Genomic DNA, 25,116 nt, shown 5'->3' on the forward strand with positions numbered 1-25,116 from the left:
GCGTCGTGCGCGTCGTGCTAATAACGCGAAGGTCGCAGGTTCGAGACCTGCATGGGCCAATTCCCTTTCATTTTTGGCCTTTTCACAGACACTCCTTTTTGTTTTGGGTCTCCTCTTTTTGATTCACAGGAAATTTTGCAAAAAAAATCATTAAAAAAAGAAAAAAAAAAGAAAGGTGCGGCGCAATAGAAGAGCATCAGAGTTGAGAATTTGCAACACAAATCGGCCAGACGCACAGGCACGCAGAATACGCAGTGAGAGTTGATAAGAGGAAAAACCTGAAGAAGTTCCATGGAGAGTCGAAGTGAGTGGGGATGTCGAGAAGCCCATCCTTGGCATAAATGCAGCGGTACACCGGTCCTGCCGACGGCTTCCCGTCGCTCGCACCCCTTCCATCCTCAACCTTCACAACGTAATCCCCCATCCCCACTCCTAAATCAATCAAATCAAAAGTGGGAGGGCAGTGAACTCCCTTTCCTTGTCTCTGTTTTTGTTTGAATTAGGTTAAAACATTAAATAAAGAGAGGAGAGGGTGGGGAGTGGGAGCAATAAATTGGTGGTGGAAGGAAGACATCTCAGCTGAATAATGGCGGCCTTTATGAGTGTCAGTGATCCGATGGTTTTACAGATGAGACGCCTTCAATTTTCATTTATGGTTGGTAGTTGAAACTTGAACCCTTTTCCCTCTTCTTTTTCTCTTTCTGTTTTCCACACATTATCATATATTTTTGCTTCAATCTCATCATTTTAATTATATGTGTAAGTAATAAATAATCACTATTACAATATACCAATAATTAATTTTAAATTTTATATCCGGAGTCCCATTTTAATATTTTGAAAATTAGAGTTTAAATATACAATGTATGAGAAACTCGTAAGATTGTGGAGGTCTCAACTAATCAGGTCAACAACGTCAAGAAATGATAAAAGCTTTTTATTTATGAGTGGCAAAAGTTGGACGAGACCAATAACCAATAATCATGTCGACTAAGTACTAAACCTTTATTGCACTTAATTTTGGGACAATTACTCCCGCTTTCCACTACTTTTTGTATAATTACATGTAAATTTTATATTAAAACTAATTATTGTGTCGTTGTATCATACATCATCACTCAAACATATATAATTATTTGCAGATTAAATTTAATTTTGATATTAATTTTAATTGCAATAATGTGTTTCGCAGTAAATATTCATATTTTGTGATTAATCGGGTGTTTTCTGTGAGTTGTTGAAAGTTGCTAAACGTTTATATCGAATCAGATACAATTGCAGAAAATCGTGATTCTCCCTACTAAATTAATGTGGGTGTCTATATCAAGGAAAAAGACATGCAAGTTTTTTTGGGTTTTCTCTGGACTTTGTTGTTGATTATGATTATAATTTTAAATGAAGGGTAAATTAGAAGCGTCTCCCAAAAAATTTATTATAATAATAAATATTTTCTAATCATTTCAAAAATTATAAAATACCTTCTAAAATGATTGTCTACAGGGAAATATTTATTAAAATATTTATAATTTTTCAAACAATACAAAAATATTTATAATTACAACAAATTGGGGGCTGTGTGGCTTGAAATTATGGAGATGAACAATTTGGCATCCCCTTGTTACTACCCACAATATTATGAAGATAACACTATTACTCAAATGTGAGAATCGAAATTGGAGTTGTATCATCAGTACTCATCAATGAACATATAATTCAAAAAATATTTTATTTTAATTAAAGAATTAACAAGTGGTAACTGTATAAAGAAATGAGCAAATAATAAAGTGTAGTTGTGCAGGAGTGTAATTTCAAAGGGGGGTAATAATGAAGAATCCAACAAAAGAGAGAGTCAAGTACGAAATTCCAGCGGTCACCCAACCCCATATTCCTCCCTCTCATCTTTCTCTGTCCACAAAAGCACCACCGACTTCATTCCACTTTCAAGTTGCCCCCTCCCTTTGAATTTCAGTAGACAATAGTGTGCCACATCTTATACATATAATTTTTATAAATGAATTAATATAAAATATTTATATAAATTGTATTATTAATTTATATCAAATTAAAAATATATATTAAGATAAATATTTTGATTTATAAGAAGTTGTGAAGACAGAGAAAAATAAAAATTAATAAAATAAAAAAATTGACAGACTATAAAAATGTGAGACACCATAGTATACTATTTCTTAAAAATAAAGTATAGATATTAATTTTATTTCAATTAAATACTAATGCGAGCAAAAGATAGTATTTGAGTCCAGTTGGGATAGAAAGTAATGAAATAAAATGCTAAAATTTAAGATGGTATAAAATCAATGAAATTGATAGTGAAATTACGCGTTTCTTGTGTACAAGAGAGAGAATAAAATTAAAGTTTAAAGTGTAAAACTCCAAGTAAATAATTAAAATTGTAATTATGAGAAAGTTGGCTTTAAAGTTGTGAAACTTTAAGCTAGTTGGATAAGACCCCTGATGAATTCGGTGGAGGATTATCTCCTAAAGCTTGGTGATCTGTGATCCTATGAGGAAGTTAGTGTCCGCTGCAAATGAGGATATCTTCCCAAATGTTTGGTAAAATGGTTGAGAAGATACCTTCTATCAACTGGAATTTCAAAACTTTAGAATTTGAAGATTATTTTTGACTGAAGGTGTTGTGAGTCTTCATTGAGTGTCCAGTCCTACGATTCTATAGGGTCTGAAAATGTCCTAATTCCAGGTGAGTACCATATGATATGAACTTTTACTTTAGTTGAGGAATTTAGGCCTTTAAATTTTCTTGGTGGTAGAGGTTTTTTTTAGATTTAGATCGTCTGGACATCTTTAGACAAATTTTTTTTCGAAATCTTGCATTCCTTCGTTTTTACGATCACTTTCTTCTTTAGGATCATTTGGATTATCACATTTTTTTGGGTATCAAATACTTTGCCCAAAAAGTCTCTTCCTCTGGTTTTTATTTTGCTCAAATTAAATCTTCCATTTAATTAGGCAGAACTAATATATCCAGAACAGTGAGAGGGAGAGTGAGACCTACTTCTTATGTGAGCCGGGCCTCAAAGGAGTTGAGTTCATGCATTGCATGGCTGATGGCTCTCTCTCTCTCTCTCTCTCTCTCTCTCTATATATATATATATATATCCCCTTTTTATTTGTTTGGGACCTTTGGGTTGACGTCAAAAGGAACACCAATCCAAGACATCATCATATAAAGGAATTTGCTTTTACATATTTTGTTCTTATCATCATCTTGTCTCTTCTCCATTTACTTTCTTTTTTCGTTAATTACATCAAACCATAAACCTTTTCCCTCTCCCTCTCCTCTGTCCCTTCTCATCTCAAAACTACAAATAATATCAACATTCCGAATCATTACATTACCCGTTTTTTGTTATAATAATTGAACGCTAATTGTCCATTTCTCCCCCATCATTACCAAATATGACCGCCACCACAATTATCAACTATTATATATATATTATATCACCTGATCAAGACATTCACCCTACTTCCTTAGGTAATTATTTATATAAAAATTACAAAAAAAATAATTAACTATATAATTGATGCAATACGATAAATTCAAGATAAGAATTCTCCAAATTGCCTTCAACACATCACTATTCCAATACAAAGCTCAATTTCACCCCCCCCAAATCCCAAAAAAAGCAGCTCCCCCCATAGTGCTACTATGCCCCATTTCTTTCAATCTTCAAACACGAACCATTTTTAGTGCTCCACTTCAATTTGTCCGATTTAGACCACCACCACCATCACAATCACCACCACCACCACCACCGCAGCAGCTGTTCGCCGCCACCAAAATGAAGACCTATCTCAAGTACTCACCGTAAATGTTTGATGAAAGATGAGTTTCCAGGTATTAAAAAAAGTAATGGCGTGGTAGAGGGCGGGCAGCGGGCAGCGGCCATGGCCAGGGCCAGCTCTTGGCATTAATGATGCATTCATCACTTATCCCCACCATCAAGAAAGAATCGTATGAATATTAAATGTACACTAACTTAAGACCTACTTACGCATATACGTACAGATGATAGAGAGTGAGAGACCGACCAACGCCAACCCCTCAAAATTCTTTAAATGCGCCTATTCCCTCAATACCTTCCCCCATTTAATGCCGCCATCAGAAATTTCAGACATGCTATTAATTTCCCCATGAGACGACTCTCTTCCCACTCGCCCCCCCCCCCCCCCCCTCCAATTTTCCTCATTTAATTCTCATCCATCCACGTGTCCTTCATCCTCACCCTCTGTTATATCTCTCCGGTGACAGTAGTGCCTCTGGATCGCCGCTTCTTAGCCGGCTGGATGAGAACACCGCCCCAGCTGCTGCTGCCGACGACCTCATGAACATTGGGCTGGCGAACGACTTTGTCCTCCTCGACGAGCTGCCCCCGCTTGATAAGCCCAGACGCATGCTCGACTCGGATAACGGGAAGAACCCGCCGATGCTCCGCCGTCGCAAGAATGGGGATTTCATGCCTCTGTAGTAGCGAAATGAGAAAACCCTGGGTTTTGTTAGGGAGCTAAATGGAGAAGCACGTTTGCTCCAGAAACTTCCGCCGCCGCCTCCTCGCCTATACCGCCACGGCGAGGCTGTTACCGGCTCTAGAACTAGTCTCTCCGATCCTAAGTTTCGTTCGAAGCCGAACGAATATGATCGCTTCAACAAGAAATCCCGGCGGTTGACTCTGTCCTCTGATTGAATATTGCTCCGCCTCGGCGACGCTTCCTGAGTGATTTCTCCCTCTGTAATTGCCTCCGACTCCATCGGAATTTCGCTGAGAGGTTCCAGAATTGTGCTCTCGACTATCATGTCATCAAGACTGGGTCTAATTCTCGCTGCCATTAAAGGAGTGAAGGGGGAATCCTGACGAAATATTCCGGCGCGGCAGAGCGGGCAATTCGCGTGCGACCGGAGCCATATATCTATGCAGTCAACGTGGAAGGCGTGGGAGCAAACCGGAAGCGTACGGACGTAATCGTTATCTTCGAACTCCAACAAGCACACCGCGCAATCGTGGAAGCCGCTTTTACGCGTGTAGACGGACAGAGGAATGGTTTTGATGATCGATTCGTCAAGGCCATACGGTGACAGCACGTGGAAGGCGTCTGTGGGGTCAAACGAATAGGGCAGAGACTCGATATCACCGGCGGACGAGGACGGGACATACCGCCGGCGACGTCGACGCCACCGTCTGTAACGGCGATAGATGTGGATGAAGTGACGGGAGAGGAGGCGCGAGTAGGTGATGATGACGAAGGCGGTTGCGATGATGACAACCATGGCTATCAAGGGTGGACTAAAGTCAACCGGTAATTTTGACGGAGGCGTTGATGATGATTCCGACGACGACGACGACGACGTAAAAGAAGGGGGTGAGTGGGTAGACAAGGGTGTTGTGGGAGATTGAGAAGAAGAGGGCGGGCATGGATGGGAGCGGGGGAGGTGTGGGGCGGGGGCAGGAGGGTCAGGTAGAGGGTGGAGGGAGGGGTGGAATGAAGGGGGGGAGTGTGGTTGAGTGAGGTGAAGAGTGAGGATGGTTTGTTGTTTGAGGTTTTGTGGGCGAGAGTGCCACGTCATATATTTACTGAATTTAATTGCGGGTGGTGGGTGCACACACAGAGTTTGGGAGTTGGTTTGTAATTGTACCTTTTTTAACTTGAGAGACTTAGGATCACGTGGTGCCGCACGTGATACTGCTTGACTATACTATTGGTGGGTTTGCAGGTCGATGGGGCGTTGTATTGTTGATTGATGCGGCATTTAAATTTAATTTTATGAAATGATGATGATGATGATGAGGATGAGGATGTGGGTTCCTACTTCCTAGTCCAGGTGTAGAGGATCGAGTATGAAATATTCGCAAATATTTGACTTTTTTCTTTTTGGGGAGTGGGAGTGTGAGTGCGTGGAATGGATGAATTAAATTATAATAAATAATAAATAAACATAAAATAAAAGAATGGTATGTATCTTGTTGCAAGATTACATAATGTATGAATCCATTGAAATATCCAAACGCGGTTTATTTTGAAAACATATTCTGAATATTTAGTGATTAGAAAATTAATAGTTGTTTTAGAACAAATAATATTTTTATTAATGTGATAGTGATAGTATGAGATTGAGGAGCAGAAGGAAGATTTGGATTTGTGGACGTGGTGATGAAATGAAGATGTGAATGGTTGACAAAGAAAAGGGCCAATTAAGGGTCAAATATGGGCTTAGACCACTCCCACTCCCACTCTTCACTACATCCAATCAACTACTGTACTAATAATGCATTGCTGTTCCACCCGGGTTAGGGTTTTAACATCCCTCTTCTATTTCACAAATTGCCACCTCAAAATTCGCCTAAATGTTTCCGGGATTCTTTATTTGGAAATCAGACGACGCGGCGGCGCTTATGCAGCTCTAGACCCACCTTCGCTGCTTGCCTTCCTCTCATCCCCTACATTTTTCCCTACTTCTCCCATCAAAATCAACAACTTTAACTCTGCTTTCTACCTCTGCTATCCTGAATTTACTCTGAATTTTTTTGGTGAATACATTTTACTAATTCTACGTCCCTATTTGGCTCGACCTTGTGTGTCTCAATTCATTTCTCACTTTTGATTATTAGTTGTCACGTGTTTCTTTGTTACTTGTGTTCCTGCCTTACACTCCCTCCCTCCATCCACCCATTCCAATTTTCTAATATTGTTCATTGCCGTATCGTATTGGTCTTTGATATTTATGATATCAAATGGCTTCTGTGTAATATGTTGCCTTCACTATATGATTGTCTTCTTTGTTACACTTGATTGATCCACCCTTATTCACTAATGCATTTGAATTATTAGTCAGATTAGCTGTTTGGGTGTTGGGATGTGGAGTTGGTGAATTGTAATAAAACAAGTGCTCAACATGGGACCTGTTGTGTGAAGCAATTGTCAAGTTGAGTTTTTTTTGCAAACCCATTGTAAACAACGGCTTTAATTAGCTCATGTGTGTTTTTTCTTTTTTAGACCTCCCAATTTCATTCGATTATGTCGTTTCTAAGTTCTACTTTGTCCTTCTCCCCAAGCTTTATCCTAACAGTCTTTTTACCCCCCACCCTCCCAAACAAGATTCCTTGAATACAAGTTTAAAACAGAATAAGGAGAAGAAGAGAAGACACCTGCCCTTACACTTTCTTGCAGATATTCACAGCACCAAGAAGAAAGAAAGCTTGTGTTGAAAGAAAATCTTCAATCAAGTCTGTTATAACCTATCTCCCATTGCATCGGCTTTGTATTCCCATGTTGATTATCGTTAGGAGCTTAATTCGTAGAAAGTTTGTGATGGGAATAGTAAAAGTAGTATTGAATCAAGAGAATAGGATCTCAAGGTAGAAGGAATACATTCCCTATTATGTGATGTAAAGGTTTATGTTGTCTTTTTTATCCGTGAAGATCTTCTGGAATGTTATTTTTTGTCCGAAATCTTGTGGTTGAAGAAGTTACTTCTAAGTTGCATCTCTAATCTCTAAAGGCTGGTTGGAAATGAAAGAAAAGGACTATAACTGATCTGAATTCTTCTAGCTGCACTGGCATCAATAAACCCCCAAGCTAGTACCCCTGCTAATTTATGCTTTCTTGTGGTCTTATTATTTTTTTGAACAGATTTCTTGTGGTCTTATTATTATTATTATTTTTTTGAATAGAATTCTTGTGGTCTTATTCTTGCAGCTATTAATATACATACCTGAAGGAGGGAAGAAAATCAGAAAATACAAGCAAAAGATATATAAGTTTGGCTGGAGGTGTTCCTTTGCTCTTGACTCTGTCTCAGTTATAAGGTAAAGCAACCCAGTTTAACGTATTTGAAGTCCTTTCCAGTCGAGATAATCATTTACGTTTGTGACAGCATGTTGCAGCTGGCAAGAACTTCATCATACAAAAAAGAACTTTACCGCTTCCTTCAAAACCAGATCAAGATATCATTTTTCGAGTGCATTAGGACCATTGGTATATTTATCACATCAAAATTAGCAATAGTAGTTTGTATAAATCAATTGGTAAGCATGCCAAAGAAGGGTCATGCCTGCTGCATACTAAACACTAAGCTCCATCAATTTTGAGAAGATGAAGCAGCTTCAAATTGTCTATAACACTTGTCGATATCCGAAATGGTGATGATGGAAGATCCACATCATGATGTATACGTTGTAATATTCTAACTATTGAGGATAATGTAATAATGCTCTAGAATAGGAATAATTGCATATTAACTTTAATACTGTTATAGGAGTAGTGAACAAGTGAGCGAATCAGATTCACTAAGCCTTTCCAATATTCTCTTCCAAGTACAGATCCCATATCAGGGGATGCCAATTGCCAACACTATTACTTGCATATCACTTAAGTTTTCCAAATGTTGTTCTTTTTTCTCTACCAAAAGAAACAAAAAGAAGATAGATTGGAAGAAACAGGAAATAAAATAAAATAAATGAAAGGAAGAACACTTCACTGACACTGTTGATGTAGAAAAGGTTCATTACTTGAAGCCTTTTTCTCCAACATAGGGTATATTTTGACCATGTGACTAGGATGATTTAACTTGTCTTTATTAATCTTTCCAGTGATTTCACAGTTTGAGGATTGCTTAAACAATTGGTGATGCTTTCTTCCCATATTTTAGCATGTGGAGGAAGAAACACATAGTTTAAAAGCTTTGTATTTCTTGCAAGTTTGCCTTCTTTAGAGTCATTTTCTAAGCTAAGTAACATTTTGTGAGGCATGATCAAGAATCATGCCACTTTATTTCACCAACTTTTAAGTGTTAATTATATACGTCTATTTACGATATTCAGAATATTTGATAGTTAAAAGGGTTTTTACCAGATTGTAACATATATTGAACACCGATACACTTGAGGAGTTGTATTTCACCAAAACTCTAATGCTTATTGAGATTATAGTAAAAGTGAGATTGCAGTGCTGGAAAAGCAAGTTAAAGTAATTTCTAGTACTAGTTCAGCTAATTGGAATTTCTTTTGTTTTTGGAGGGGAAAAAGAAACAGGAAGATTTGATTTTGACCAGGGAATAAGTTCCTTCTTGCCACCTTGGACTCCACGACAATAATAATGATGGATAGATAGATAGAGCTTAAAATTTGTTCTTTGTAATATATGCCAACCGTATAGGTTTAGTTGACTGTGATGTCAAATATGCTGCTACTTGTTCTTGATAATGATAACAATATGAGTTAGTAATTAATTAAGTCCCAGGATGTTCTCATTTATAATTCAACTTCCCACAAATTCTTATTCTTTCTCAATCCACATATATATCCTTCCTAAATAATCTCATTGAATCCTCCTATAAATTCTTGTTCTGCACTTTTCAGCATCGACATAATCTCAATTTGGCTACGTACAATTTTCAAGTAAGATTCTATATGTATTTTTATGTATGTGTGGGGGTGTGTATGTTAATTGGTATAAAAGCCTTTTATGTATTTTGAGAAATCATATATATATAAAGTGAAAAATTCTCATATTCTAATGCGGGTTTGAAGTTGAAGACGTACGTACAAGTTACAACCACCACCAACACAGATATGTATATCTCTCTTAAGTAGCATAAATCCTCCATTCTTCCTCAATTGCTTCAACTTGAAGCCTCTAACAACCTTAAATTACTCGACCACATCTTATGATTTTCTCCTCCCATCCCCTAAACAAATCTCTTACCCAACCACAGCTCTCCTCTAATTCCCTGCACCATGAAATACAATGAAATCTCCCACTTCAGCCACCCACACCACAACCTCAAGTTCGAGTACTCCGAGGCGCCCTTCAAGTGCGACGGATGCAAGGAAGCCGGCATCGGTTCCCGCTACAAGTGCTGCGGAGGAGGAGGAGGAGGATACGGCGGCGGAGCCGGCAACTTTGACTTGCACACGCATTGCGCGATGCCGTCCCCGTCCATCGTGCATCCTTTCTACACCAAATGCTCGTTCCAGTTCCTGAGCAGGGCGCCGGGACAGGTGGCGCGGTACTGCAACGCGTGCGAGAAGGACGTGGCGGGGTTCGTGTACCACTGCAAGTCGTGTGGGTTTGATCTGCACCCATGCTGCGCTAAGCTGCCGATGGTGCTGGATGATGGCGAAATCAAGTTGTACTTGTACAAGAAAGTTAGCGCCCCATGTCACAGGCATATATACTTCAACTCCTCCATCTCTACCCATCTCTTCAACGTATATATATAACTTCAAATTAAAGATTTTAATTCGAAAATGTGCTCATATTGAGTTAGAAAAATATTGGTATATATAAATATTAAGTACTTAATTAATTTATTCTTTTATTTTGTAAATAAACACAAATTATTTATATACGCATGTACGTAGTTTAACAAGAGTGATAAATATATGATGTGCCGAGTAGAATAATAATTGCAAAGTTTCTACCACAGAAATTCTATTAAAATGTTTCTTTAAAAATAAAAATGGAAGTTATTGGTGGTAGGTGCGGGAGAAAGGGGAGGAGCTGGAGCTACAGATCGTCTTGCAAGAAGTACAACCTACACGTGGCGTGCGTGAAGGAGATGCTGGTGGACAGCTGGCACGAAATCTACTACGGTGGACGGGTGGGGAATAGCTACTCCAGCAGCAGGAAATTGGAAACGAGGATCCCCAGCTTGAGGGCTACACTGCAGACTCACAATCACAAGAAGAGCAGCAAAGGGAAAGCCCAGAAATGCTGCGAGGTGGCTGGTTTGGCCTTGCAGTTCGTCATATCCGCTGTTCTAGGGGATCCCACCACCCTTATTGCTGCTCTCGTTGGTACATTGATGTCCAAATAGTAGTACCGCATCTCCGCTACATACCCCCCATATTATATGATGATCATCATCCATCTCTAAATAATTATAATTAAGCTCAAAATAAATTTAACAACTTTAATTATAAGATTATGACTAATTAAGTAAGGATGTAAGTATATATATATATATACGTCTCTTAATTTCCTTAATTATATATATGATCCTTGCTCAGAGATTTGTGGGACCAATCCATCTTCATTTCACTATCTTTGAATCATTAAGGGTATAAGTAATCGTCGCTCAACGTGTTCCATCATTACTCATCAATTAATCATTGATTATAGAGATGAAGACTATAAAATTCTCGTACCTACTGTAGTTGATTCAAGAATCTTTCGTGACAGTATTATCAATTCATTATAAGATAATTAAAATCACGATTAATATTTAATCAAGAATCAAAGTTTGACATGCAGTGGCTAGCCACTATATATTATATATGTATGAGTGAATGAAAAACTCTAATTCAATTGGGTTGATTAAATAACAATCAATTATACTTGCGCGATATGATTGATACATAATTTAAAACAAGTAATCAATTAAATATCGGTCATTAACATGAATTAAACCGTAGAGCAAATGTGGAAACAGTTGAAGTTGGTTCCAAGACTGGAGGAATTGAATTTGTGGGTGGTTTCCTTTTTCAATATGGGTGGACAACATATAATGATCATCAAGTTTCCTATCCAATTGACCGTTGATTTGATGTTCTAACAAAATATGATTGACGACTCTTATGTATGTAAGTCTTCAATCAAGAATTGGTCCTCCTAACTATAACAATTCCAAGAAAATATAAAAACGACAGCTAATTAAAACGACGCAGCAACAATGAAACCTTTGAATATTGCTGCATGCATACAACACCAGTCCTTTTTATTAAGTTTACAAAATTTCTACAATAATTGGATAAGGTTGCTGCGTGCGTGCGTGCGTGCTTAGTATTAATAATCAGATTCAAACCCCTTGATTTTGCTGCCATTCATACTTTGCTTGTGTTTTTATTTTTTCTAAAGTTTCTACCTAAAGTATATATGGGAAACTGTAGATCCTGCGATGGGTCTAGATCCACTACTGCTGTCACGGCCAAGCTAGTTCTCCTGGACGGACGGCTTCAAGAATTTTCGTGGCCCGTTAAGGTTTCACTTGCGCTGCAGCAGAATCCGGATTGCTTCATATGCAGCTCCGACGACATGGAATTCGACCAATTCGTGGGAGAGATGGGCGGAGATGAGGTGCTGCAGCCGGGGGAGGTCTACTTTGAGCTGCCGCTGCGGTGGAGGAACCAGCGGCTGCAGGCGGAGGATATGGCTGCGTTGGCTGTTAAAGCGAGTGTAGCCCTTTCTGGTGGTAGTCGTAGTAGGAATAAGGATGGGATGAGGAGGTGCGGTTGTTGTGCGTTGAGAAAGATTGAGCCTGTGGTGATGGTGTTTGGTGATCAGAAGGAGACGGCGGCGGCGGATGATGGCGGAGCTGGTGGTAATTGCAAGTTTGGTGGTGGCAAATTAAGTGCGATAAGTGAAGAGTGAAAAAGGAAAGTGGAAATTCTTAGAGTAAGTATAGTGCAAGTCTTGTATTAATATATAAAATAATACTATATCTTATACTCTTCATGTTAGAAATTAATTAGTAATTAGAATTTGATATTATGATAGAATTAAGGTAGAATCAGTGGAAATGTGTACAATTTTGTATAGCGCAAATCATCAGTGAATTGTTCTTTATATATATATATTTTCAGTTTATATTAAGTCCAATTTGGATGCTCAAATAATTACAACATTTTGTTGAGAATGAAATCTGGAAATATGGATGGAAGCATGATATATATGTATATAGATTATGTCCTCAAAATCAAATTATAATAATAGTGAGATAGAAATATGAATGAGTGTGGTATGGAGTGTGGGGGGCGATGAAGCAATTTCCTCAACACTTGCAAACCAACAAATCACATAACACCACCGCATTCACCTTTTCATTTTCCCTTTCCCTTTCCCTTTCTTTTAGGAATTAATTATTCTTTAGTTTCCTTAATTACATATGGTGTTGCCCAAATTTGAAATAAAGGATTTCTGGCTCTTTCTCTTTCTTGCTTCACTCTTCACCTTCACCTCCAATTATTATTTATTATTATCAACTTGCACCAATCTGATTTCTACATATGAAAATATACATATATATTGCTTCTTTTTTTTTAAAAAAAATTGTATACTCTCTCTCTCTCTCTCCAGGACTTGTGTGCCCTGGCCATCAAAGCTAGTACAGTAATGAATCAACAGGAGATTGATGAGGTCTCAGCAGTGGAGGTGGAAGGAGAGTTGTCCTACACCACTCTACAGCCAAATTGATTACCCATTACCAATTCCCAATAAAAAACTAACTACAAAGTATTTTTGAAAAGCAATCGCAATAAAAATATTGAAAAACAGATTTTTATTTATTGGAAAATACTTTTACTGAAATGAATACAGAGGAGAGTAGGGAATGAGACAGAAAACGAAAACATAAGATTACAACACACTCAAAGCCAATGAAAAATGAAATGATTATGTTTCATTTCATATGAGTCTTGATAGCAGCAACCAAATGATGATAAGCAACACTCCACGCCCTCTTCATCTCCGGCGTCCACATTTCCCCGACTGCCTCTTTTATGGTCTCCAAGAGCGCATATTTGGTGACCTCGAAGTGCTCATCCACCACCCCGTATTTCAAGTGCACCCCCCCTAATTTCTTCAAACTCGATTCTCTAATCACCACTTCTCCTGATCTCCGGAGCTCAACTGCAGCTTCACATGTCTGTACTACGTACCATTCATTCATCAATATCATCTTCTTTATACATCAATCACATGCAATCCACAATCATAACTCAACTCACCATCACAAAAACAGACTTGGCATGTGCCTTAAGCTTTGCATTCTGCTCCAGTGCCACGTTTGATTCTCGCAGAAATGAAAACATCTTCTGGGCCGACGGCGCTATCTCGAATATCCTGATCATCATCATCTAATTATATATTAATGGGATAACAAATAGAGAGATGATCACAATGAAGTAGTGGATATATTATTATAATTACTTGAGGAAAAATTTGAGGCCCCATTCCCCAGCATCCTTCTTCATCAAGTTCCATGACTTGCTCACCAGACCTTCTTCTTCTTCTGTAAACCAACTCTCTCCTCCTTCCACCTTCAATATTTCAACACTACTCATCATTACTTTGGAAGATGTTTGTGAAGATGATGAATATGGAATACTTCATCAGTTATACATATATATATATATATAATTAAGTGACCCTTCATAATACTGGAAAGCCACAGTAGTCGTACAAAATTATTTTGATTCGGAGAAGATGAATGGACTCATTGAAGAGCAAGTGTGATAAACCAGGGGCTGCGTGCGACGGCGGCTGAACATGGTTTTACGTACGTGCTGCCTCTGCCTGCCGTTGACTGCAAACCCCATTTCATTATCTATCTAATATTCACTCTACTCTAAACTAATACTATTTGCAGGATGCATGTCAATTTTGATTTTGTCTCCGCCCCCACCTCAATATTCCACCACCAACCCCGAGATTTCACACCTAATAAAACCCTTGCTATTTTTTTAACCAAAACTAATTAAATAAAAATTTATATTTATTTTCAATTCACCTTTAAATTTATTATATGTCAAATAAATATTTTCATATAAAGATAAATAAAAATAGTTTGATCAGAAAAAAAATTATTTGAGTCACAATAAATCAGTAAGAAGTCAAATAAAGGTAAATATGTAATGCTACAATATGAAAATGATTTGAAATATGTTAGTTTGATGAATCACAGAACAATGGTAAATACAAAATAATGCTATTCTTTTTCCTTCTTTCTCCTCTTCAGCTTAAATATTGGTTAGGAAAACTGTAACCCGTTGCTGCTTTGATGGAGGACTTGAATTTGCGTTGTGTAATTGTTACGTTGTCTTCTTGAACCTCAATTGTTTTTGGGCTCTATTAATTGAAACGAATTACACTATTTCATAATGGAAACCACAATTTAATTATAGAAAATATAGTCTAATATTTGATTGTATAATTTGTCATATCAATATGATTTTTTTCCTTTTTTTTTCTGTTAATTTTGATTGATGAATGAATCTATAATTTGACAGAAATAAATGTCAGAGGTATTAGATGTAATTTTTCATATCACAAGGAGTCAATTATGGAAGGATGGTGTAATAATCTCAAATAAAAATAACTATGAGATATTAAATAAGATTACAAAATTAAGTTTAGGATATTGAAATATAAATCTTACCCACCACCCTAAAAGGAAACAATTAGTAAAAGAGAAGAAAATGTATTTGTATCTATATCAATATAAAAATGAAATGTCTTTTTTACTCATGAATGGTTATTTGTAACAAGACCATACTATATTCTTTTATTCTGTCAATAATAACTCTAAGTTATTTTCTTATTTATTTTTAAAAAAAATTGATTTATTGATTATATATTTTATCTTTATTTATAATATATTTTAAAAATATAAAAAAATATTTGTTATATGCAAGTGTGGCAGATGTAACATGTTTTTACTGGTGATTCAAACCACCAAAGAGAGGCAGAGAGCTTAAAGGAAAGCGTATATACTAAAGAGAAAAAGAAGATGGCGGAGAAATAATGCAAGTGAATTTAGACATAGAAAAGCCCTTCAGTTTTCCCTGGTTTCTGTGAAGTCTGTGGTTTCTCACAGATGCTTGCATTTGCTGTTGTCCCATTACTTGCACAAAGATGAGGACAATTACTACATCATCAGAACGATAGACTTTCAGAACGTATGTCAAAAAGAGATGGGAATATACAAAAAAGACACAAATGAATACTCCTACAATTCTTTTTCTCTTTTTCAGGTTAAGTCTGAACAAATTTCATTTCAACCACAACCGTAGCTCACATCAGGAGTAGCAACAACCGACTCAAATGGAATTTCGACTCTCTCTTTCACGACGCACCGGATTTCGCCATTTTCCTTCACAGGGACCTTCCCTGCTGGACACTCAACAGTAGCTCCCTTCTCATTATTCCGTTGCAGCTGAAATAAGTCTGGTAGCTTCAACTGATTATCCCTTTTTCTCAGCCTTGGCTCAAAACCAGCCAAACTCAAGATCGTCACCACCCCGGCTATGGTCACAGCTGCCTTAGCGGCCGTGCTTATCAAGACTTTTACCCGTTGAAATGGGCTCGATGGTCCAGATTGTCTATGGCTAGTCTCCGACTTGTGGAGATCCTTCGGAACATCGAGGAGATTTTTTAAGCCACCAGCTATCGCCCCGTTTTGATGAAATTTGCGAGTGGAAGTGAAGTTTGAGAGATAGCCATTGTCTGAGACAACAGACTGAAGAGGTCGACTTGGGTATGGGGGAAGGAGGAGATCGTTGCTGTCCTCTGTTTCACCAGCAAAAGCAATGGCCTCGTGTATGACTTCCAAGTCCTTGCCTTTGTATTCCTTCAGCTCTTTCAGCAACTTTTTTTGGCTGTATTCAATCTCAGCCAAGGCTGCTTCTTTTTCATACCATTGCTGCTGTTGCAGTGCCTAATGAGGGAAATAGGACGGGAGGTGTATATTAGGAGCTTCAACCTCATATTCGGAAAAATAAACAAACAAAAATGAAGTCACAGTTCATGGGTGCAGGTTCAGAGAAACTGATAAGCGAACATCTATTAAGTATTTAATGTGAATTAGAGGGCATAAACTTAGTCGATACTTAGCTGGAAATGTTATACTCCAGCTTATATGCTGACGGCAACTTAGAGTGCAGTTCAAAAATCAGATGTCATTTGGACTTGATGAATATAGTGTAAATTTTCAGAAAGACAAACCCCTAAGATGCTTTACTCTTTCAGTGTTGGACAGTGGGGAGTATAAAACACCTGAATGTGGACAATGAGCTTAAGCTAGTCTGCACAATTTTACTCCCTATGAAGCGAAAGTAGATTTGATCCTGATTGGAAAGACATGTAAATCAATAGAATCCAGCAGCTCCCATCAGGAACATCTTTCAAGAAGTGTGGAACTATAAGCTTTCTGAGGCAGCTCCTCTCAAAACAGACCTCAGCTTAAGCTCAAACATGAAACCAAAATCCTCAGAGATGGTAGACTCAAAAGTTCCAAAGTAGGCTTGTGAATTTGATACTTATATAATGATATTCAACCATATAAACATAATATGGCAGTTAGTTCTTTTAAGTATTTGATTAATTACTATCTATTTTCAACATAAAGCCAAACAATCATATCAAATGGTGGCTATCAAGCTTCATCTAGCCAGATGCTGTACTCGGCCCCCGGTATGTTATACACTTTACTTGACTTTAAGCTTCAGCCCGTAAAGTTTCTACCTACTCCTATTAGGCTAGCTTTTCACTACTTTATCAGATTATCTTTGTCGACAAGAATCATACATATAGGATCCTCATTGCCTATCTTGATTAATTGGCATGTTCCACAGCAAATCTTTAGAGTAATCCCAGAGGTCATTCTAAATCCAAAGACCTTCACAGTATACAGAATTTCCATTGACAGGCCAGCATGAATGGACAATGGCCGGTTCTATTAACTTCTAAAGTCAATGATTGGTGCGCAGCCTCAATAATAAACTACAACCAATTCTCATTTTACTGGCAGGCAGCACCAGAATCCCCCATGTCTCTGGCCAACATATTTTGGACATACAACAGAAAATTGCATAGTCTGTCTAAAACTTGCACCAGACTAGACGACGTTCACAGGAACAGTTGTTCAACCAATCAGGCATTCGAAACAGGAAGAATTGGGCGACCGTAGTAAGAAATTCAGCTTGAAACAAACAGAGAGCAGGCAATTTTCCAAAGAAAACAAAAAGAAGCGCTAACATTCTCAGAGTTTTCAAGAAACCAGCCATTGTTTAAATCTTAAAATAGTCAGCCATATCTAGTTCATTCAACAACAAAATCCCATCTAAACAACTAAAAAACTCCAAATCTAAGAACTTCCCATAACATAAAACCCTTAAATTAACATGGCAAAACATCAAACTGGAAAACCAATTTTAAAAAGGAAATTTGAGAAGAAAAGGACCTGTAGAGAAGACAGCTGGCCCTCGAGGGATTCAAGGGCATCTCTAATATTGAGAAGACTCTCTGCTTCTTCCTCAGTATCATCTTGATTTTCTGCATCTGGGCTTGCTTCAAATTCTTTCGACTCACTCTCTTTACCTTCTTTCTCTACATTAGGAGCTGTTTTGTGAATGCAGTTAACAATCTTGGACCTTAACTCTGAGGTCTTAGCCAAAACCAACCCTATTCTATCTTCATCCATTCTAAGAAGAAAGCGCTTTTCTGTTCTCGAATTTACCTCTCAGTGCGTGAGGGTTGTGCTGTGTGTGAGGTGAAATTTTTTTATGTTTGTGGCCGGGGTGGGAAGAAGGTTCGAAAGCAGCAACCAAAGACGGTTGCGAGAAGCGCCAAAATAAGTCTGACCAGGATCAAGGAATTGTGGTTTAAATTAGGAGTAGAAAAACTTTTTAGCTGCAGGCAGCCTCAGATTTGGTGCCTGTGCCGAAAGGGCAAAATCTTGTCTTTCTTTCTTTCAAAATGACTATTAAAATTTACAAGAAGAAGAAGAAGAAAATTTCATGTGTCTGTGGTTGGAAGTCAACTATTAGGGTTACACACTGACCAAACTTGCAGGAAAGGCCAAAAATCAAATTATCAATCAAAAAAAGAAAAAGACACAACAGTGTGCATATTTTTCTTTGTTATTTTGATTTTTTTTCTTTTTTCTTTTGATTTTATTAAAAATTATGGTTCTTTTTTTAATACTCGAGTGTCCAATACACATACTGAATTGTTAAATGAAAGACTGAAAAATCTCGTACCCGAATTATTGAATTGTTCCCGTTGGTTCAAAGTTAAGGCTTGTTGCTAGTTTATTTTAATAAATATTGGTTTAATTATTTTAATCAAAGATAATAGTCCAAACCGAAAATTTGTAAGTGAAATTTTTGGTGAACAAATGAAACACATATTTGTTATCTACTCAAGATTTAAACCATTACTTGGGAGCGAATAATAGATGGGCATTTAATGAATGTGATTACATTAATGGGAAGGCAAAATGTTTGATAAATTCAAGGCATTTCATCAATGCACACTATAAGGGACTTTGGCTAAATCCAGATCAGCTGATTATGTTATATACGTATCAATTTCTGGAATTTCTTAAATTTGTGAAGGTTTTAATGTTTCCTGATGGGGACGAAATAGGGGATGATGCAGTGGGCTAGCCTGAAAAGAAAAGGAGGTTACTATTATTAAACAACTTTTTGTGTGTATTTGGTCGTCTCTTATGTAATTTGCTTCATCATCAGATATGTTAGACATTTCTGGTTTAAACTCTGGGGACTACAAGCCTGAAGATTGTGGCACAGTAAGGAACAAAATCGCACTTGGTTGTAGGCACTTCTATGTAACATTGTAATTAGTACACGAAATAAACTTCACTCGGAGGGGCGGGGCCGCTGTCCCCTGGCCGCAGAACATTCATCAACGTGATTCAGTGCATATGAAGCAGTTTTTGGAATGACAGTTGAATCACCTACATGCCTTATTCTGCAGATAAATTCTCAGGTGACTTCATCGACACTTCTCATATGATTGATGTAACTTAACTGGATGTTCCTCAGCTGGGATTTAGTGTCCAAATGCTTTGTAAGGACTCATGATTCATCTGTCATTCAAAGCTGTCAAGAATCAAGGACTTATGACATGAAAAGAATTTCATGAAACTGAGGATCGCGTTTTAAGTCTGCACGGACGCCTATCAGCTTGGGCCAATTGCTAGCTCATGCATGTGCCTCAGCTGACTAGTTCATTTGAGAGTAGGAAACGGAAGGTGAAGTTGTGAGGGATCCACTCCAACTTTTTCCAGAATTTTCCTTGCTGAGGCTGGTGAAAATTGTTTTTCATGGAGTCGGGCATTGATTGCTCAAGCATTTCTGCTACACCTGATGGAGATAAGCCTGTCTCCTTTATGAAATATTCGACATTCTTCGGTATGAGTAATCTTTGTTCTTTATGTAACTTTATATTCATTTGAATGTACTCTTCTTTTGCCATTTCTAGCTCCTGGAACACTTTTTTGGGAGTATATGACCGGACCTGCAGAAAATTAGGACGGAATGTCGTTAACGGAAGTCGGAAGTACCGAGTTATGGTACTCTTTGTTTGCAGCAGAAGAAATGGCGGCTTACTGCTGGATCTGATTGGCACCCTGAACAAAGGGCGAAATGTAATCGAGGCTCTGGGTGCTTTACTGCATATGCCTTCCGAGGGTCTCCAGCTTTAAACTTTGTCTTGGGGAAGAACAATGAGTGCAGCCACTATAAGCAAGGAATTGAGGCCCATTACCCCATGAAAAAGAATCAGTCTTTTTACGAAGAGGAGCAACTGGATATGATCAAATAGCTGAGCAGCAAATACCTGAGTTGGACGAGGCAACCGGCATCCTAGAATAGAACTCTGAATTGTGTCCACATTTACCGTATGGCCTCCAATGTTGTATGCGGCCTGGATCAAGCAAATTTTCTTTTGTATTAGCTGAAGAGGAACACTTGGAGCACAGATCAGTAGAAAAGTGGAGCCAGAGAACTTGAAGATTAAGAACATGGAGTTTCAGTACCTTCAGGGCTAATGAGATCCTCTTCAAATTTCCTCGTGGGATTCCGTAAACCAGAAATGCCTGTACGTTGCATAAATGCTTGCACTTGATTTCTGCCTTGTAACATATAATAACTTTGAAGAAAGCGGAGAATAGATATGAACTCTTACATGCATTACTAGTGCATTGTGAACATTAATCCAGAATGCCAATTTCTCTTCATGCTTTAATTTCCCTGGATCAACTTGCGCCAACCTAGAAATAAGAGATCTGAAAGAGTAGCAATCATGTCAACAAGAACCAACACACCTGAGACGGACTCCTCAAACTGAGACATTTGATGCACAGAAAATGTTTTTTTCAAAAGGTAATCCTCAACACTTTTGAATTATGACACAAACCAGAAGTACAACTCTCAAATATCAATGCAGCTGCCAAGTTATTCCTGTCAAGCTTCATGTACATTTAGGATTAGAACTTATGATGAGTCAAAAAGGTGAACTTTATATCGACAAACAATTTGTGTTTGATGACTAGACATTCACTGCCACAGTAAAACTAAAAGGTCTAGGGTACCTGTAACTTTGTAGCAAGTCTTGAACAGCATGTAGCCTCGTGGAATCTCTACAGATGCCTTGTACCTCAACCATTGTGAAGAAAGTTCCAGAAAATTCTTTTGATGCGTCAACATGGAAAGGGTTGTTAAGCCATGAATAGAAAGACAAATTTTCTTCACTTGACAGGCCGGGGATATCATGATGTCTTCTTGGGGAAAATTTACTTGGTGGTGATGAGTGTGAAGTAGAATTGAGACCTCGAGCAAACAGAGGAGGGTCAGACAGATGACAATATATGGTCGATATGCATTTGATCATCTCCTCCGAAAGCCAGTTGGGTGTTTCCCGAACACGATCAGGGAAACTAGAACCAAGATTCTCTGCCAGATTAGCATCAGATGTACAGTCCTGTATCCGCTGGTGAAATTACAGAACGTATGATACATCAGTGGCAATTCTTTCACTAAATTTCACCCATGAATTCAATTTAACTCCTACACTTTCCTATCTCAATAAATGTCCCCAGTAACAGAACATTTAATGAGGAATCTAACATAAATCAAAGAAATATCAGCTTTATTAGACCAAGGAAGATCTTTATCTTTACATTTTTTGTCAGAATAACTAATCAAACAAGGAAGTACCACTTATTGCTGAATATGACTGAGAAGATAAGAAAGCAATTCCAATTAAATAGATCTGAGCATCCATCAATTATATCAGCTTAAAGTCCTTGAAGAGGTGATACTGGGTTAGACATAAATAAATTGGGACCAAAAAGTATCTTAGTTAGGCTTTATTGTCGCTAGAATATTATACGAACTTCTGGTTCATGTTAATTAAGATAATACCTCCAGCATTGATAAAGGTAGAGAATGATATGCATCTACAGCTTCAGCCACAGCTTCGAATGGAGGTGAAGTTCTGAAGGAACAAGCTGAACGGTGAGATAGTGATGACTGGCTTCTGTCTATACCTGTGTCAATCAGTGTTTCTGCTCCCATAATGTCGTTGCATTTTGTAGAAAACATGATCGCTGAATCATCATGTGGCACAACGGTACTACATCTAATGACTGAATTTTCGTTCACTGATTCTAAATTAGATTTGGCAACTTCCGAAGAAGACGTCTGATTATGAGTTTCAGCATTGGTTCTTGGTCTTTCATCTGCTGTAGGCAAAGTAGACAGCCTTTTGGCAAAACTTCTGCGGTACATCGATAGAAGATATTTCTCCAAATATATAACTTCCAACTCCAACATAGCAATATCTTTGATGAGATTCTCAACAGGCTGGACATATACGAATTCATGAGGAATGCTTTAGAGTAAGCAAAGTTACATACTTTTGTCTGTATAACTATGGAAATTATAATTTTAGGGGAAGTATTAAGCATAGAAACTGGGTAACTTTTACAAAAGAATAAAAACAGAAAACCTGAGAAAGTGATTTATATGCGGGATCATCCAAGAGAGGCTGGCAATTCATTGCTTTCTCTAGTGCAGACCGTACCACAGTTTGACCCTCTAGTTCTTTCTGAAGCTGCACGATCTAGAAGGGTGGAATGTAGCATCATAAAAAAACCATGTAAATAAATGTCAAAATCTGATCAATTTCTTTTTTGATTGAAGGTAATGTCGTGAGGTCTTTGGAGTGTTTTCTTCTGTCAATTATGCAACGTGTTTGTCACATTAGCAGGAGGATTTCTTCGCATCTTACAGAAATTTCAAATAAAAAAACTATGTCTGTAATACGTAAGAGAAAACTGGTACATAAACATTAGCAGTTTACCTCCTCTTTCAACAAACTTTGAGCCTTGCCTGGGGACAGTTGTCTCCTCTGAGGTTCAAAGTTCTTCAAGTGCCCCATACTCGTGTATTAACTTTTTAACTCCAAATGAGTAACAAAAACCTGATAAGTACTCCTTTTTCCGGTACAAAGATGTGGTGACAATCCTAATAGATGATTACAAACTTTACATCCTCAGTCCTTACCTGCGCAATCATTAAAACATCGGACAAAAGAAGCATTTAAGAAAAGAAAGGCCATTAAAACTTGTCATGGATGTAAAAAAGAGAAGTTACAAGTACAAAAGCAAAATATTAACTTTCAAAAAATCAAGTTACTGTTTCCTCAGTCATCTCGCGTGAGAGTTCCTAATTAGATTCAACAACATTTGTTCACGAACATGATTGAGATGATGATGAATAGAGAACTTTGGATACAAGCACCCGTCTGCTTTCTCTCTAATGAATCTATACTATTCTGAACATTCTCAATTCAAATTTTCTCCAATTAATGCCTTGGCCTACAGAAGAAGGACAAGCAGCAAATGGAATTTCAGGGCTGTGAAAAGGAAAGCAGGGGAAATGACATACCTCTCACAGAGCTTTTGGCTTGCACATTACTCGATCGGGTTTCAACTTAACGAAAAATTAAATGCATGAAGCAGATATGAATATTCGGTCGAGTATTAAAGCTCCAGGTATGTATTAATTCGGACCACTTGAGGGAAATCCTCTGTAAACAGCATTAAATGCAGCAAGCGGATAATCCAACAGAAAGTGACAACTGCGTAAACAGAAACAAAAACATGATATAAGAAAGCTCCAAACAACATTAATTTTGCGACAACAAAAACTCTTGTTGGATTCTCTGTTCTGGTAGAAGAGGGTACATGCAGGAATAGAGAAATTAAGACTACTCACTTATACACTCACACAGAGTCTTGGAAAACTGAACCAGCAACCTACTGGTCGTGATGACCAAATGCATTCAAAACTGATATATTCTCAAATTCAAACACCGAGGCACACCACACTCCACTTAGAAATTAAGTATATAGAAACTGTTACTTAAAATATTCAAGAAAACAGCATATTAAAAGAACTCAATAAACCGAAGTATTCAAAAAATATTTTCTTCTTTTGTAATAAAAAAATCCAAACCCGTCTTATTAGGCATCAGCTCTTAGCTATCTGAATATACCTCGAGAGTCGAGAGTGCTATATTAAATCACTTCTAAAATTTGTTTAGTTTCATGTCACATGGGTTATCAATAACTAAAACTTGATTAAGTTAAAATTATATGGCAATTAATTTTCATGTATAAAAAAAAATTATTTAGAAAGTCTTCATACCAATTTTCAGTGGAAAAGTATATATGTTACGATTTGAGTGCATCATGCATATTCATGCACACATGCGGGCAGTGGGGACGGACGTAAAATTGAAAGGATGCCTGTTTTTGTTTTGACTGGTCACTTTTGAAAGAAAGCCTTGCCACCTTTGTGTTGGCTTTATGCAATGTGGGGGGAGGCCTTTCCCTGCATCAAAAGAAGCAAATTCGTTGGGGGCTTTTGATTCATCAAAGTCGGACGAAAAGAGAGAATTGGGCATTTAATGCTTCACAATCACTTGGCCTAAACAAGACTAAGAAAACTGAGAAACACAGAGTAGCCTAGGACAATCTGCATATGCATGTATTATACAGCAGCAAAAAGCAGTAGCTAGCCAGTGACCATGAATTCGTTTTACCACCTCAGAGGGTAATTTTGGCTCATTTATCTCATATTATCATTAATGAAATATGTTGTTCATAAAGATAAGAGCCGGCCAAAATAAGGAGGTAAACTGAAGATTGACTAATGTATGTGAAGTTTAAGGGGAGTGGGGGGAGAAAATCTGAATCCATTGATTCCGTCCTGCCCTTTTTCTTTTCCGGGCTAAAGTGAACGCCTCCACTTTATCCCCCCTTCAGTTCTATCAAAGTAAAGATGCTAATCATGTAATCTGCCAACATTATCTAAAGACTGTTTCTTGTACCACCATATGGACAATGCAGTTTAGTTGTTAAATTCTTTCGCTGCCTCAAGTTCAAAATCAATTTCTAAGTCAAAGATAAGCATTACAAACAATGAAATCAATGATGCAAATGCATGGTAGCGAACAGTTGGGAAAAAGTTTTGGCATAAAATTGGCTTTAGC

General features: G+C 37.7%; 7 protein-coding genes and 1 long non-coding RNA gene across 12 annotated transcripts in view; 3 read left to right on the top strand and 5 right to left on the bottom strand.

Moving 5' to 3' along the window:
- Positions 1-620, bottom strand: part of LOC105169597 (long chain acyl-CoA synthetase 2) — a 4,710-nt gene extending 4,090 nt beyond the window's left edge. The window contains exon 1 of the mRNA XM_011090023.2: positions 279-620. Coding sequence (XP_011088325.1) covers positions 279-424 — 146 coding nt within the window. The 5' untranslated portion in view covers positions 425-620. The remainder of the gene's footprint in view (positions 1-278) is intronic.
- LOC105169902 (RING-H2 finger protein ATL65) lies at positions 4,199-5,497 on the bottom strand (the record flags this gene model as incomplete). The annotated part of the gene is made up of 1 exon (XM_011090455.2): positions 4,199-5,497. A coding segment is annotated over one exon (1,236 nt), but the record flags the coding sequence as incomplete, so codon positions are not given.
- Positions 5,499-8,273, top strand: LOC105169598. 3 transcript variants are annotated; one of them, XR_002287681.1, is made up of 3 exons: positions 5,499-7,391; positions 7,732-7,841; positions 7,910-8,273. It is a non-coding gene; the product is annotated as an uncharacterized LOC105169598 (long non-coding RNA). The 3 variants fall into 3 exon arrangements; XR_002287682.1 differs by having other exon boundaries at positions 5,499-6,958; XR_848443.2 differs by having other exon boundaries at positions 5,499-6,563.
- Positions 9,510-11,078, top strand: LOC105169599. The gene is made up of 2 exons (XM_011090024.2): positions 9,510-10,201; positions 10,516-11,078. Exons 1-2 carry the CDS (start codon positions 9,771-9,773, stop codon positions 10,850-10,852), a joined length of 768 nt encoding a protein of 255 aa, XP_011088326.1. The 5' UTR covers positions 9,510-9,770; the 3' UTR covers positions 10,853-11,078.
- Positions 11,638-12,623, top strand: LOC105169903. The gene has a single exon (XM_011090456.2). The coding sequence runs from the start codon at positions 11,911-11,913 to the stop codon at positions 12,403-12,405; it is 495 nt and encodes a 164-aa protein (XP_011088758.1). The 5' UTR covers positions 11,638-11,910; the 3' UTR covers positions 12,406-12,623.
- LOC105169904 (non-symbiotic hemoglobin 1-like) lies at positions 13,301-14,146 on the bottom strand. The gene is made up of 3 exons (XM_020696259.1): positions 13,963-14,146; positions 13,761-13,875; positions 13,301-13,678 (listed from the first exon to the last, which is right to left on the bottom strand). Exons 1-3 carry the CDS (start codon positions 14,097-14,099, stop codon positions 13,433-13,435), a joined length of 498 nt encoding a protein of 165 aa, XP_020551918.1. The 5' UTR covers positions 14,100-14,146; the 3' UTR covers positions 13,301-13,432.
- LOC110012458 (plastid division protein PDV2) lies at positions 15,638-18,559 on the bottom strand. The gene is made up of 2 exons (XM_020696258.1): positions 17,993-18,559; positions 15,638-16,468 (listed from the first exon to the last, which is right to left on the bottom strand). Exons 1-2 carry the CDS (start codon positions 18,230-18,232, stop codon positions 15,809-15,811), a joined length of 900 nt encoding a protein of 299 aa, XP_020551917.1. The 5' UTR covers positions 18,233-18,559; the 3' UTR covers positions 15,638-15,808.
- On the bottom strand, positions 19,260-23,994 carry LOC105169600. 3 transcript variants are annotated; one of them, XM_020696257.1, is made up of 11 exons: positions 23,838-23,994; positions 23,508-23,700; positions 22,921-23,123; positions 22,567-22,680; positions 21,981-22,421; positions 21,149-21,546; positions 20,743-20,842; positions 20,594-20,653; positions 20,395-20,481; positions 20,166-20,294; positions 19,260-20,073 (listed from the first exon to the last, which is right to left on the bottom strand). In XM_020696257.1, exons 3-11 carry the CDS (start codon positions 22,996-22,998, stop codon positions 19,771-19,773), a joined length of 1,710 nt encoding a protein of 569 aa, XP_020551916.1. In that variant the 5' UTR covers positions 22,999-23,123; positions 23,508-23,700; positions 23,838-23,994; the 3' UTR covers positions 19,260-19,770. The 3 variants fall into 3 exon arrangements, with proteins under 3 accessions (XP_020551916.1, XP_011088327.1, XP_011088328.1); XM_011090025.2 differs by having other exon boundaries at positions 23,237-23,700; XM_011090026.2 differs by lacking the exon at positions 23,838-23,994 and having other exon boundaries at positions 23,508-23,797.

This window comes from Sesamum indicum, linkage group LG8, assembly GCF_000512975.1.
Source record: "Sesamum indicum cultivar Zhongzhi No. 13 linkage group LG8, S_indicum_v1.0, whole genome shotgun sequence".
NCBI classification, from domain to species: Eukaryota; Viridiplantae; Streptophyta; class Magnoliopsida; order Lamiales; family Pedaliaceae; genus Sesamum; species Sesamum indicum.